Source organism: Talpa europaea, assembly GCF_964194135.1.
Source record: "Talpa europaea genome assembly, chromosome: 3".
In the NCBI taxonomy this organism is placed as follows: domain Eukaryota; kingdom Metazoa; phylum Chordata; class Mammalia; order Eulipotyphla; family Talpidae; genus Talpa; species Talpa europaea.
The window spans coordinates 34,772,738-34,787,026 of NC_140069.1; the positions used below are offsets into that span (position 1 = coordinate 34,772,738).

At 39.2% G+C, this 14,289-nt stretch overlaps 1 protein-coding gene across 1 annotated transcript in view; it reads right to left on the reverse strand.

The window, feature by feature from the left end:
• The window catches only part of LRRC69 (leucine rich repeat containing 69), a gene marked incomplete at its 3' end in the record, with an annotated part of 71,130 nt that extends 66,229 nt beyond the window's left edge, over positions 1-4,901 (reverse strand). The window contains exon 1 of the mRNA XM_084230539.1: positions 4,698-4,901. Within this exon, the coding sequence (XP_084086665.1) occupies positions 4,698-4,880 (183 nt within the window). The 5' untranslated portion in view covers positions 4,881-4,901. The remainder of the gene's footprint in view (positions 1-4,697) is intronic.
• Between the last annotated feature and the right edge of the window lie 9,388 nt (positions 4,902-14,289).

Here is a 14,289-nt window from a genome sequence, read left to right on the forward strand (position 1 = left end):
ATCATAACAACAGTTAAAATTTACTGAAAGTTCTTAGTGCAAGGTATTAAGCTTTACATATACAAACATTTAACTTGGTCCCCGAGCATGAAGACAGGGACCATGCTTTTTACATACATATCCTTAGGAACAGCACAGACCACAGGATGTTGAATGGCAAATATTTGTAAAAAGAATGAGTATAGAAAAATATATGGAAAATATGGGGACAATCCATGTAGTGTCATCTCTAGGCAATCCAGTTGGGGTTTTTTTGTTTTAGAAATTTATATTTATATTCAAGTAACTTTGGTTTACAGCACTGTATGATTCTAGGGTATTTGTTATCAAACATGCTTCTACACAATGCCCACCACCGAAGAACCAATAATCCTCACCATAGTCCAGTTTTTGTTTTTAGAAATTATAAACTGAACAGCACACTATGGTAAATTTCACAATACAAGAGAACTGAAAGACACCCCCCCCAAACACATACACACACAAAAATAAAGACCTCATTTTATAGATGTGTTTATTGGTTGAGTGACCTTGATAAGTTACTTAACCTCTTCCTGAACCATAAACATTTTAAATATGAGGATAATAACATCCTTGAATATGAGCAAAAAGTTCCTAGCATTGTGCCTGGCTCTCAATAAATGGTTGATGTTATTATTCTATTTAACACCATTTTGTGAGTACCAAAATTTGAGAGTATTACTCTTAAGAGCTGTTTTTAGGGGCCTCCCCGGTGGCGCAGGGGTTAAAGTCTCAGCACTATCAAGCTATCGCCAGCCTGAATTCAATCCCCAGCCAGGGAGCTAGCCCACATGGTGCAGCAGACCTTGCCTGTCTTGCCCACTACTCTCCTCAGCTGTGTATTTCAGTAGATCCGCCTGTTCTGCTCCCCACTCAGTCCATGGTGAGTCTTCTCATCAACCCCTGCACCTCTGGCCTACACCCCAGTTCTTGTATGCACAAATAAATAAAAAATAAATCTTAAAAAAAGGAACTGTTTTTAATGTTTTACATTGTGTCAGAAGAGTAAAGAAGGCAACCCTTGGCAGTTCTAGGAATCCCAGGAAATCTTGGGAACCTCCAGAGGAGAGGAATTTACCCAAAGATGCAAGTATAATGGCGAAATCTGATGGTGAGATGTTGGTGTGCTCTGGAGCCCGGAGAGGCTGACCATGTAAGGACTATCAATTTGAGATTCCTCATAAAATATTTCGGCAAAGTAAATTTTATAATTCTATATGGTTATTTCTAAATTCTTGCTGAATTTATGCAAATGGTCAGATCTATGAACACTAGAGTTAATTTTATTATAACTATTTGGTAAAATTGGGTGAAGGTGGAGAAAAGTTTCAATAATATATCTTTTTGTGAACATCAAATTCTAGTCCTCTCAATCATTTTTGATATTTTTGTTTCTTTTTTATCCTGCAAACTGGACAGGATCTTGAATTTTTCTAATAATTGACTATGATATTTTAAACTAAAATTTTCTAGTTTTGTTTTTTTGCCTAATCTTTTTGACTTGGGTTGACTGAAAAACAGACTGAACTTTTCTGAAGCTGCACCAACTACAAATGAAGAATTTGATATCAACTTCAGAGAAATTTACTATAATGATGATGCATAAGCAATCCTTAGTTTTGGATACTAATCCTGCTTTAGAACAAGGAATGAAAAATTTTAATTATGTGGAACATATTCAAGAAATTTTTAGCTTTTGTACATAATTTTGCTCTTCCCAGATTTGCTTGCCCTCCTGACCAGCACTTACACTCCTTTAAAGCGAGGGTGTGTGCTTCTAAAAACATGGAGATCTGGAGATGCTCAATCACAGCCAAGTGAGCAATAATGAGTCTCATATGATGGGCCAAATCTCTCACCAGATTCAACGATTTTTTCAAGACAATTGACTAAATTTTTTCTCTTTTCCTTTTTTTTTTTTTTTTTAATTGTTCCCTTCATAGTAAGGGGAACTGCTCTTATCAAAATGTCACAAAGCGTGATTATAGGGGGAAACCTTATTGACTGCCAGATTTGCTCGATAGATCTGTACCCTGGTAGCTTATTTGAGGCTAATAATCCCATGACCTTTTTCAACAAGCCTCCCACCAGCCTATCCTTTCAGGTATAGCAAACATGACACTAAGGTGATGCTCCTTACCTCCAGCTTGCTTCTATAATCTATGGCCAGCATGGTCCTGCAGCCCAGGGCCCTCTAGGTCCATCCCTTATCTGCCTGAGAGAGGCCACAAACTCACACTGATGAATCCTCTGAAAAGGTACCCCCATAAGGCCACCAGCTCCATCTGTTGTTCATTACCCAAGTGGATTTCAGAAAGCCTGAATTAACATCTCAGACCCATGGTATTCTTGCATCATTGACAAATTATTCATAAATCAAACTATTTTTTTCCTCTGGAGTGGGGTCTGACCACCTTCTGTAGGGTGTCCTCAAATGCATAGATAACCAGAGGTTTGAAGGATTTTGCACTAAACAGATCATTTCACCAATGAATTTGTGCTGGGCTTTTCCTGTTGTCAAAAGATGCAAAGGGTTCAGTTCAACCTTACTTTTAAGGACGAAATCACATTTTTTCCCCAACACCCTTCCTTGTAAAGCAGATTTTAACTGAATTTCTTGTGTTTTATAGATAGTAATCAGCTTTGACTGGGACAGGGAATGAAGGCTCCTCGAAGGAAGTCATTCAAGGAAAAAGCACATTTGACAGAAATGTAGTACAGTCAAGTTTGGGGGGAAAAAAAGGCCATGATAAAGGCAAATGCACAAGAATAAAGGAAAGGAATTTAAAAACTCCAAGGGAACAAAAATGGTATATAAGGAAGAAAATATAATCATAGTGTATTTATCAACCCTGCTTAAATGATAGTAACTTATTAACAAAATTCATTTTAGAAATTTCAAAATTCTTCTAGAGACAAGATACTCAACCATGGTTATAACTGAATAGAATGTAAACACTATCCATTTTATAAAAGTAAGACATTTAGAATTTGTGAAGGAAAAGAAGGAAGGAGAGCTGAAGATGTCATCTTACAAAATATGGGGGTGGGGACTCAAAGGAGACTGATGAAAGAAAGCTGCAACAATATTAAGAGATAACTATGTAGAAACTGTATTACTCTAATTGTACTTGGAAGGTAGAGATATCTAAAGTAGACAAACTCAAGAAAAAAGTTAAAACAGATTGTTGGGGAGAGGGAGAGCAGGACAGGAGATAGCTTTATATAGTTTCATGTAGTATTCAATTTTATTAAAACAATGCACTACATTACTTTGATGCAAAGATTTCAAGCAGAGGGCCTCCCCGGTGGCGCAGCGGTTGAGCGCTGGGTTGCGAAGCTGCCTGCGGCCTCTGCGGCGCCGGTTCGATCCCCGGCTGCTCCCCGGCCACCGGAGGAGGATCCCACATGGTGCGCAGACCTCTCCTGCCACCCGCTGCTCCCCTCAGCAGTGTACTTCAGTCCCTCTGCCTGCTCTGCTCCCCACTCTGGCTCTGGTGAATTCTCTCACCCTCCCGCGCTTCTGACTGTACCCAGCGCATGTATAAATAAAACAAACAAACAAATATAATAAATAAAAACATGCCTCTATAAAAAAAAAAAGTTTAAAAAAAAAAAAAAGATTTCAAGCAGAGAGGGAGAATGGCTCATGATTTAGTCACATCCTAAATTCTTTTGCATATAAACTACTCACGCAATTAATTAAGTCCAAATCCCTGCTGGTTTATGATTATAATGGATTGAGGAGTTACTTTTTTGGGGGGAAGGAGGGAGTGTAGTTTGTATAGCTGAACTTCTCACAGACATTTCTGAGGTGCAGACTAAAACTCAGATAATTTGAAAATCTAAAAGAAAATGAGGTGGGAGAAGGAAAGAAGAGATTTTTTTGTTTGTTTGTTATTCTGAGCTCATAACTGATGAACTGCAGTGACTTTGTTGGTTGTATAGGTTTTTTTCAGTGTTGATGACAGTTTAGGAGTGGACCAAAAGAAAAGTTAATATCCCTTGCCTTCTCCAAAGTTAATATCCCTTGCCTTCTCCAACCTCAAGATTTTTAGCAGTTGGAGCTTCACATTGTTCTGCATATATGTTCAACCCAAACATATGGGATTCATTCATGTCAACTGTTGCTCTTTAAGAAGGTTATTCTTTATTTAAAATACTAAACTCTTTAAAAGCCTACTTCAGAAGAAATAAAAGTCCTTTCCATTCCCTGCCAACACTCCTCAAAATTCTGCCTGCTCTAAGAAATTGAAAAGGAACCGCCTTCCTACATCCCAAATATCTCTTCATTCCATATGCAAAAGCTTCAGGGTACTCCCAGAATGAATAGCAACTCTTGAGATCCTAAAGCTCAATTCCAGATGGAGCCTCAAGGTAGACAAGCAGATCCAGTTCCCAACCCTTTTCCGGATAACAGTCTCCAGAAAAATGAGTAGAGGCCTAATCTTATGATTCCAGATGTGGGCCAAAGAACACATAGCTATTTAAAACATCCTTTCCCTCTACCATATGTAATCAGTCCCCTAGGGGAGAAGGTCTTCTGATGCTTCTCCAACAACACTCACCAGTTAGCTCCCTAGGGAACTAAGTTTCCAGAGATCAAAACTTTACTGTTCTCTCTTTATTCTTCCTATTTTCTGTGCCCAATCCAAAAAAGATATGCTGCTCCTCACCTGAGTCAAGGCGCTCACCTCTGGGCAGACTTTGGGAATTAGGTTATTCTGAAGGTTTAGAGTCTTCAGATGAGTCAGTTTTTCCAATGCTGAGGGCATCTTTTTCATCTTCTTCCCATTCAAGGTAATGATCCTAGTACTTTTACCACCCTTCAATGCTCTTATTAACAACTTCTCAGCCATGGGTTTATAGGAAAAGTAGAAAAGGGAGATGGGAACCACTAGAGATTAAGTTCTATATTATATAGCCTTAGAACCTTTAATCACAGAATTGGGAAGTCACGGAAACAAAAACATTCTGATCTCTATTGTGTTAAAGCTGGGGGATGGGGGCATCAGTTTCATGTGTAAAAGGAAGGGAGGGAAGGTAGTGTAAACAACCAAACTGGGTCTTTCATTCACCTTCAGAAAGCCATACAATGAACCAAAAGAATGTCTTTGCACAAAGGAGTTTATTCTGATGTAGCCACCCAAGAAGTCAGCAGGGTTAACCTAAAAGAAGCCAGTTCCCCTAAGGGTAGCAGTACAGTGATTGCACAGGGTGAAAGGAGTGTGAGGATGTTGCTGGACATGAATGGAGTGAGGAGCTTTGCATTCAGATTCTGAGGAGGTGTGGGCAGTATAGACTCATGAGTTAGTGTTTACCTGCAGCAGAGAGTATTCCTTTAGCCTAGGAGATGCCTGCTCTTACATTATCCACTTCATAGGGCACAAAGAATTTTGTTAGAGATGTCACACAGTCAGTTTTCAAGGTTCCTGGGAATGCAATTGCAGAAAATATCACAAGGAGTAGTGGGAGTTGAGAGAGGAGGGAGAACAAAGGGTACTTAGTATTTAATTACATTTAGTTTAACTTTCCTAACAAAAAGTATAAGCTATAGGTTGGTGGGGGCGGGAGGGGGAGAGGGGAGGGGGTACAATAGCTAATTCCAAGTCTGGGGCAGGAAATGTACAAAATGAGTCTAGGATGTCTCTGCCAGTTATCAAAGATTAATGAAACCACATCCAAAGGGCATAAAATTCAACTTCTAGGGGCTAATTCTGATTTAAAATGGGAAAATTTGAAAATTAGAGTGGACTGAAATACATTAAAATCTAAGCATTCATAATGGTATTTTGAAAATAAAATACCATAAACTTGTTGATTACATTGGCACTTGCTTCCATACCAGCTCCTTAGTCCGAAAATTGATAAAGGAAAAAAATCAAGCAATTATTCTCCTTTTCTAGCACTCGTGAATTAATATGAAATCTAATAATGAATATAAAATTCTTATTCAGGGCCTCCCCGGTGGCGCAGCAGTTGAGCGCTGGGTTGCGAAGCTGCCCGCAGCCGCAGTGCCGGTTTGATCCCCAGCTGCTCCCCGGCCCCAGAGGAGGGTCCCACATGGCGCGCAGACCTCTCCTGCCGCCCGCTGCTCCCCTCAGCAGTGTGTTTCGTCAGTCTGCCTGCTCTGCTCCCCGCTCTGGCTCTGGTGAATTCTCTCACCCTCCCGCACTTCTGACTATACCCAGTGCTTGTATAAATAAAAATAAAAATAAATCTTGAAAAAAAAAAGCACATTTCAGAATTTAAAAAATAAATAAATAAATAAAATTCTTATTCATAGAAAAACTGAAGCTAATAAATGAAAAAAGGAAGTATACTTAGAAAAAAATCACCATTTTTCCAAATCCTAATAAAATAATGGATCTACAAAGATCATAATTAGATGATAAAAGTATTAAGCAAAAAACTGTAAAGGAACTCTGTCAGAAATCAAGCTAATAACTCACTAATCAATTTTAGCATCATTAAAATTGAGACAATCACAAGTTTTAAGTCTCACAATGTGATGAAATAAAATGGATCGTACCACCTACAAAAAATCCTTCCTTGAAAATCTAATCTGAACCCAATCATGCTTCTAGACCTAACTACCATTTACAGAAAATATGAGGGCTAAAGAACAAGCTAAATTTATCTCAGGAAAGCAGTCAGCCAAATCTAGAACATCAGAAATTCTACAGGGCAAATGACCCATGGTTTCACCAACACATCAATGCATCGATAAAGAGAAAGGGAGATTTATAGGATAAATGAGACTTAAGAAAAATAATAGCCAAATACATTGTGCACCTTGTTTAGTTCCTGATTTTAATAGAAATTTTATGGAGTCAATTGAGGAAATTTGATCATGCTTGGGCATTAGGTGATAGGAATTCCTAATTCTGTGTGTGTATAAAGCCACAATAGTAGTGTTTTTTAAAAAGTATACTTAACATATTGAAAAACATCAAAAGCTATAAGGTGATGGGCCTTCCCAGTGGTACAGCAGGTTAAGCGCAGTGCTGTGAAGCTGTCTGCAGCCCAGCCTCTCCAGTGTGGGTTTGATTCCCAGCCTGGTCAGGGAGATTCCCACATGGCACAGCAGACCTCTCCTGTCATGCCTGCTGCTCCCCTCAGCAGTGTATTTCAGTCAGTCTGCCTGTTCTGTTCCCTACTCTGTCTCTGGTGCATCCTCTTACCCTCCCGCGCCTCTGGCCTGTACCCCTGCTCTTATGTAAAAATAAATAAATCTTAAAAAAAAAATACTATAAGGTGAAATTACATGATGTTTGTTTTAATTTAGAGGGAAAAAATAGATGAAACATTCTAAATAAGGTTAATAAACTAATGTCAATTACTGATGTTCAACAATAAACAATAGTTACATAGGAGTTCATTATACTATTCCCATTTTGTGTATATTTTAAATTTTCAAAATATAAAGACAATGGCAAAATGAAGGGGAAGGATTTGATGCCAGTGATATTTATTACTCTTAGTATCTCACAGGTGTCCAGTTATGAGGCTGCTAGGCATTAGGGTTACATATGTATGTGCCACATTTAGATTGCAGATTTCCAAAGACTTGCAGACTAGTATTACATACAGGATTGAAAGTATTCAGATCACAATTTAATTCTTTGTCAAGTGATTAAAAGATCACTTTATTCATTTATTCATCAAATAATTTAGGAACACCTTCTATAGACAAGTGTCTCAATTAAATTAAACTCTAGTAGGGAGAAAAAAAACAATCAAAATAAGTAAATCTACTATGCTATGTGATGTTATTACTAAGGAAGACAAAAATGAAGCAGGTAAGGAAAACCATGTGTGGGGACTGAGGAGTTGGCAATGTTAGATGGGATGACCAGAGAAGACCTTGTTTCTATAGCAAGACCTTCTCCAGTAAGAGAGTAAAGCAGTATCAAACTGAAAGAAAAATCATTAAATTTATAAGGGATATTGTAATAAATAGCACTGACATCCTAACAGTAAAATAAGAAGTGCTGATTAACACTGATTGCTAATTGCTAAAATGGTCACTTCCAACTACTTAATCACTGTTTTTTGTCTTAGTTTTTTCAACTGCTTCACTCTGACATTTTTTTAGTTTTCTGAGATGCTGTTATTATCTAAATAAAATGACCATAAGACTTTTTTTTTTAATCTCACAAACACTTATCTCTTCTGTGGCCAGCATCCCAGTTGACACTCTCCAAACACTGATTATTTGTTTCTGACTTAAGTGTGTAAACTGGCCATTACAATTTGATATTATTTCCTATTAATTTGCATAACCTAGAAAATCTGGTAAACACTCATGATTTCCTCTTTCTTTCTTCCAATATCTGATTAGTCCTATTAACATTGCCTGCTCCAGCTATCTGTGGCTGGGTACATAAAGGCTGGGTACATAACATTTATTTTAATCACAAATCTAGTGTTTGAGCAGGGCTCTGGGAGGACTGCTTGTCATTGCTCCTCTTGGCATTAGTTGGGGTGATTTGAAGGTTACAACAGAAATCACCTAAAGGTTCTTTCACTCAGATGTGGTGGTAGGTGGAGAGTATTGATTGGGGCCCCAGGGAGTCAGCCAGAGGCTACAAGTGGCATCTCCTGCATGCCTTGGGCTTCCTTCCTTCACCGAGGCTTAGTTCTAAGGGCAAACATCCCAAGAGAGAAAGCGGGAATGTAAGTTACACCACTGTTGTGAGCTAGCTTCAGAAGTCCTGAAGTTATCACTTCTGCCACATTATCTGTCATTAAAAACAAGTCATGATGATACAGGGCTGCAAGGGGAACTAAAACTGGCCACGGACATTGCCCAAATAGTATACAGGTCACCCTCTGAGTTCTTCAACCACGCGTGCAATTGCAAGACTACTCAGGTTCAGAGAACAACAATAATGGGTTTACTTAACAAACCAGGGAAAACAAAGGGTTACTGAGGTAAAATGGCCTTTACCTCACCCGAAGCAGTGGCTAGTGTCTTAAGGTCCTATACACAAAGCCTCCCAAGATGGCATCTTCCTGACACTGTGAACCTGGAGCACATAGCAGCCAGACTCTAGGCCAGGATCCAACTCACAGAGACAACAGAAGACCAACAGGAGATGCTCACCAGAGCTGCTGAGATGTGGCAGTGCACCACCAGACAAGCGACACTCAAAACAGCAGCTGCAGCAGCCAAATGACCAGACCAGAGGTCACACTCACAGCTCAGCAAGGCACCTGGCTCCAGGTCTTTGCCCTCCCTGCCAGGCTGTAACTGCAGTAAAATGGGGAACAGTTTCAGTCACTTGACTACTTACTTGCAAAGCCTCTGAACTTTTCCTTTCTGAGCTTGGCTGCTGGAAGCCTTGCCACGTTCTTCAGAGGCCCACAACAGCCTTCTGGAAGATCAGCATGGTGGGGGGTAAAAAATCGCTGACCCCTGAATTGCTGAAGATCGAAAACGCTGAATACCAAATGCTCGAAGCTGCTTCTGCAGTCCCTTATCAGAGTCTCCACCCTAAATGCGATACTTTGTTCACATTTTCCCTGGGTCTATCTATCTTCTTCATCAGCACTCCTGTCCAGGGGGCACCACCTGTGACAGTCTTTGGCTTCAGCGGCCAGTGACAATGAGACCAGCCTTATTTAGAGGAAGAGGGATTAATCCCCCCCACACCACCCCCCTTGACGGTAAGTGAACATGTCTTAAAACCCACCACAGTTATTCACATTCTTCCAACTAGAAAAGTAAATGCTCTTTCCCAAGCACCCTCTCCTCCAAAAGTTTCACCTACTTAAGAGATTTGGATCCCTAAATCTTGTAATCTAAATCAAGTAAAAAGCTTCAATTCCTTTTTACTTACTGCCCTCAAGGGCAGTTCCTGAGCACAGCTCAAGTACAGGTCATCTTGACCTGAAGCTAGTGAACTGAAAAGTTATCTATGTCTACATGCACTGACTATCACAATGGGTGAAATATCAGATGGGCAATAGACAGTCCCCCTCAAAACAAGAGAAAATTAGGGGCATGAAGCAGTCACTGGTTCAGAGTAATTCTGGAATTCAACCAGGTTCATGTTATCACTTCTTTGACTAGGGTACAGCCCTACTGCCTGGGACTGGCTCTGGATTCCCCTCTTTCTCTGGGCTCTTCAATGATCTTTTCTTTTCATTAGGCACATCCCATGTTTGCTGAGTAGTTTCCTCAGATTGTTTCCATTCCATAAAAGTCCAAGTGTCCAAAGGCCTCTTCTCATTTTTTTCTCTTCTGGTAATAACTTTACTGTTTTAATTCATACACCATATAATTTACACATTTTAAAGTACACACTTCAATGGTTTAAGTAATTTCTGTGTTGCACAACTCTCACCACAATCCATTTTAGAATGTTCTTATCACCTGCAAAAAAAATACTGTACCCTTTAGCAACCTCTCATTCCTCCCATTCACCAGTCTGCTTTCCGTCACTACACACCTGTCTACTTCACTTTCCATTGCTACTGTCATAGTCCAAAGTAGTTGATCACCTTCATATCAAATTCTTCAGCTCTCTTCGGGGCTCTGAATAACCTCTTGCAGAATTGAAATCCTAACATATGAGGCTAAACTTAGGAAGTTCAATATTCTTTAGATTTGGAGGAATCCACCATGACAGAGTGGTCTATTACGTCCAGCAAGTGAAGGTGGAGAACTCAGCCCAGGGAAGGCTCCTGCAGTCACTGACCACAGTGACCCTCAGGCTGGAAATCAAGTACTCAAGCATTTTATCATCACCATCATCTCTTTTTATTTTCAGTGTTTGGATCTTCAGCTCTTGAGGAAGTTGAGGAAGTTCATTCCTCCATCAACATCAAGTTGGTCCTCTTCAACTTTGTGTACAAGTTGTGTACAAGTCTGTGAAGCAGGGTATATTTAATAACTCTTCTTCCACTCATTTTCTAAAGATGTCTCAATCCATTGTTTACTCCTTTTTAGTAGTGCTAAGCATGTCAATAAGTTGGCATTTCTCCTCAATCCCTTTAACCAGTGATTGTGAGCTGCTTTTCACAACTTACATAAAATTAACTTTTAAAAGATTTATTTATTTATGCATACAAGAACTGGGGTGTAAGCCAGAGGTGCAGGTGGTAAGAGGATTCACCAAAGACAGAGTGGAGAGCAGAATAGGCAGATCTACTGACATATACTGCTGAAGGGAGCAGCAGGTAAGACAGGAGAGGTCTGCTGTGCCATGTGTGTTGCTCCCTGGCCGGCTGGGGATGGAACTCATGCTGCAGTGGCTGGCAATAGCTTGATAGCGCAGTCTTTAACCCCTGCGCCACCAGGGAGGCCCTAAAATTGACTTCTGAAAGACTGAACAAGGCTAAGTATAACTATCAGGTCCACCAATAAGCTTAGGACAGGGAGACACACTATCATGTCCCACTGACGCTGTGGGAATTAAGTTCATGGACTTGGATAACTAGGGAGCAGCTCCGCTACCACCGTAGCCAGCTTCCAAAGGCTCAGCCCAAAGCCAAGCTGCAGAGAGGATCTCTGGCCCACCATGGAACTCTGCCCAACCACAACACACCCTGGGAACACCTCAACATTCCACCTGGAACCCAGACAACAACAGGCAGTATGAAATGGTCAGTTGTTTGGTCAGTGTTAGGACTGACTAATAAAATGTTAAAAAAGTTTCATTATCTCTACCTCTTTCCTGTATACACTCTAGCATCCACTTATATACATTGCAATTGTTATCAATCATCTTCCTGTAATAAATCTATAACTCTAACATGAAACTATTTAATGGCCTCTTCTTGCTTATAAGTTAAAATCCCAGCTACTAGGTTGGGACTCAAAAACTCATCAATTTAGTCCCAGCCTCCGCACATCATTTTTTTTTCTCTACAAACCCTACACTCAGCCTTTAAGAGACCACTTGCTATTCCTCATTAGCATCAAGTACTCATTAGCAAAAGTAACTCTTTTGCTCATTTTATCTTTATGCCTTTTCCACCTGTTTACCTGTCTAAAAGTTCCTAACCCTTTGAAGAATCTGTCAGATATTTCCTCTATCATTTTCCTTGAACCATGACATTCTCTCCAGGAAGAATTATTCTCACACCTGTTTCAGGACTTCATACAATTCCATTTTAGCATTTAATATTTTGTATTATTGTTCTTTTTATATTTCACCCTTGCTACATATTTGAACTGCTATTTGTAACAGACTGCTTGACACAGAGCAGGTATTCACAAAATGTTCATTAAACCAAACTGACAATTTAAGGTTAGTTGCTGTCTGAAAGAACATCATATATAAAGTCCATCAGTAACATAAATTAAAGTTCATGCAAATACAGGAAATAATAAATGAGATTATCAAAAAAACATTGAGTAACATTTGTCAGGCACTGTCCAAGATGCCCAGCATACAAATATGAGTTATAGTCATTGCCCTCAAGAAGCCTGGAATCTAGATGGAAGTTATAAATAAGAGTAAGTCATTCATTCATCAAATATTTATTAAGTTGCCATAACATTGAGATGCCATATCACTGAAGCATGACTAAGATAGATTAAGTCATTCTTCCTATAAAGTCAACATGTCAATACATTAAATGTTAGTTTAAGTATACAAAGTGGCAAAGAACTTGATATTGTTGGTGCAACTATTATTATTCCTACTCTTGACTGTTCAGTCTAGTCACATTGAGTAACAAGAATTAACCAGCTGATGAAATAAATATGAGGAAGGAAAGTACTTAAATAAAAGCAGCATGGAAAAAAGAAAAGGTTCAGAGACATGAAATACACAGGGCCCTTGAGTATAAATAACTCTAGTGTATAAATCTATGGAAAGGAATAATGGAAGGTGATACAGAAAGGTAGATAGAACCAGTCAAGAAGGACTTCTCTGAAATGTCACAATGAAGAGTCGACTTCATCCCACAGGATGGGAAGCCACTGAAATGTACAGGTTAGGAACGCAGTAGTCATATCTGCATTTCTAGCAGTTTAGCAACATGAAGAAAGGGGGAGTTGAAGGCAATAAGACTGAAGGCAGGGACAGCAATTATGAGGCTTCTATATTAATCTAAGTGAAAAAAAGGTGGGATAGAGACAATGATAGGCTATAACATGGGCAAGACTGACTAGAACCTGGGCTCACTGGTACATTAGATGGAATGAACCCAATTTAACTTGTGGAGAAACAAGAGGTAAGTAGTCTTTGGCAGAATAGGCTGTGGCATAGACCCAGGTTTATGAAGACATTAGAAACCTAGGAGGAGAAATATAAAAAAAAGACAGGGTTTGCTATTTCAAAATTTTGAGTTTCAACATGCCACTCTCTGTGAACACCCAGTTGAAAGTGTGGTAATCTCTCTGCTATATGGGTTAGTCCCATGGAATGTCAGTATCGGGAGCTTTCCCAGCAACCAGAAACCCATCCATTTGGCAGGAAAATGGACAAAATCACTAGGTTTTTGTTTTTGTTTTTGTTTTTGTTTTTGAAAGCATCAGTCTGTGAGCTCAGCATAGGAACTAGGAACTTAAATGTTAATCCAGACAGAGCTATTGACTTACGTAAACTTAAGTCAGTCAAACTAGCTCTCTCTTTTCATCAGTAAAACAACAAGAAAGAATACCAATCCAGTCTACCGACATTGTGTGGGAAACATCTAACCAATGATTATAAACTGCTTGGAAGTATCAAGTGCTGTAAGAATGCTAAAATATATAGCACCCTATAATCTCAAGAACCTAAAAGTAAAAATCACCATTTTACTAAGAGGTTTGTTCCATTTATTAACACTTCATCATACAAAAGAACCTGGCTAATTCCTACTATACCAGGGACCCCATGACTAGTTAAAGGATTTTGAGAGTTGCAAAAATGCATGAAAAATAGGAGTTCATGAACACAAGTTACACAGGTTTCATAAATACAGAAACCAATGTACTTATTTGACTTGTTTTGGCAAGTTTATCTTGTGATTAAAACATAGTCTGAGACTGGGGATTAATGTTTTCAAACGTGAATAGATGCTTCATGCACTAGAAAACTAACACAGAAAGCCTCCTATAATAAAGGAGAATAAAAAATATTGGATTTCTTCGGGTTTTTTTTTAAATATGGAAATGGAAGGTTTGATTTAGGGATTTTAGTTCTCAAAGGCTTGCCTTTCAGAGCAGCCTCACCATTTATTAGCTGTGTGGCTTACCAAATTCTTCACTCTCAACTTCAATTTCCTATAAAACAGGGATGAAAATACCAACAACTTCTATCTTCTATG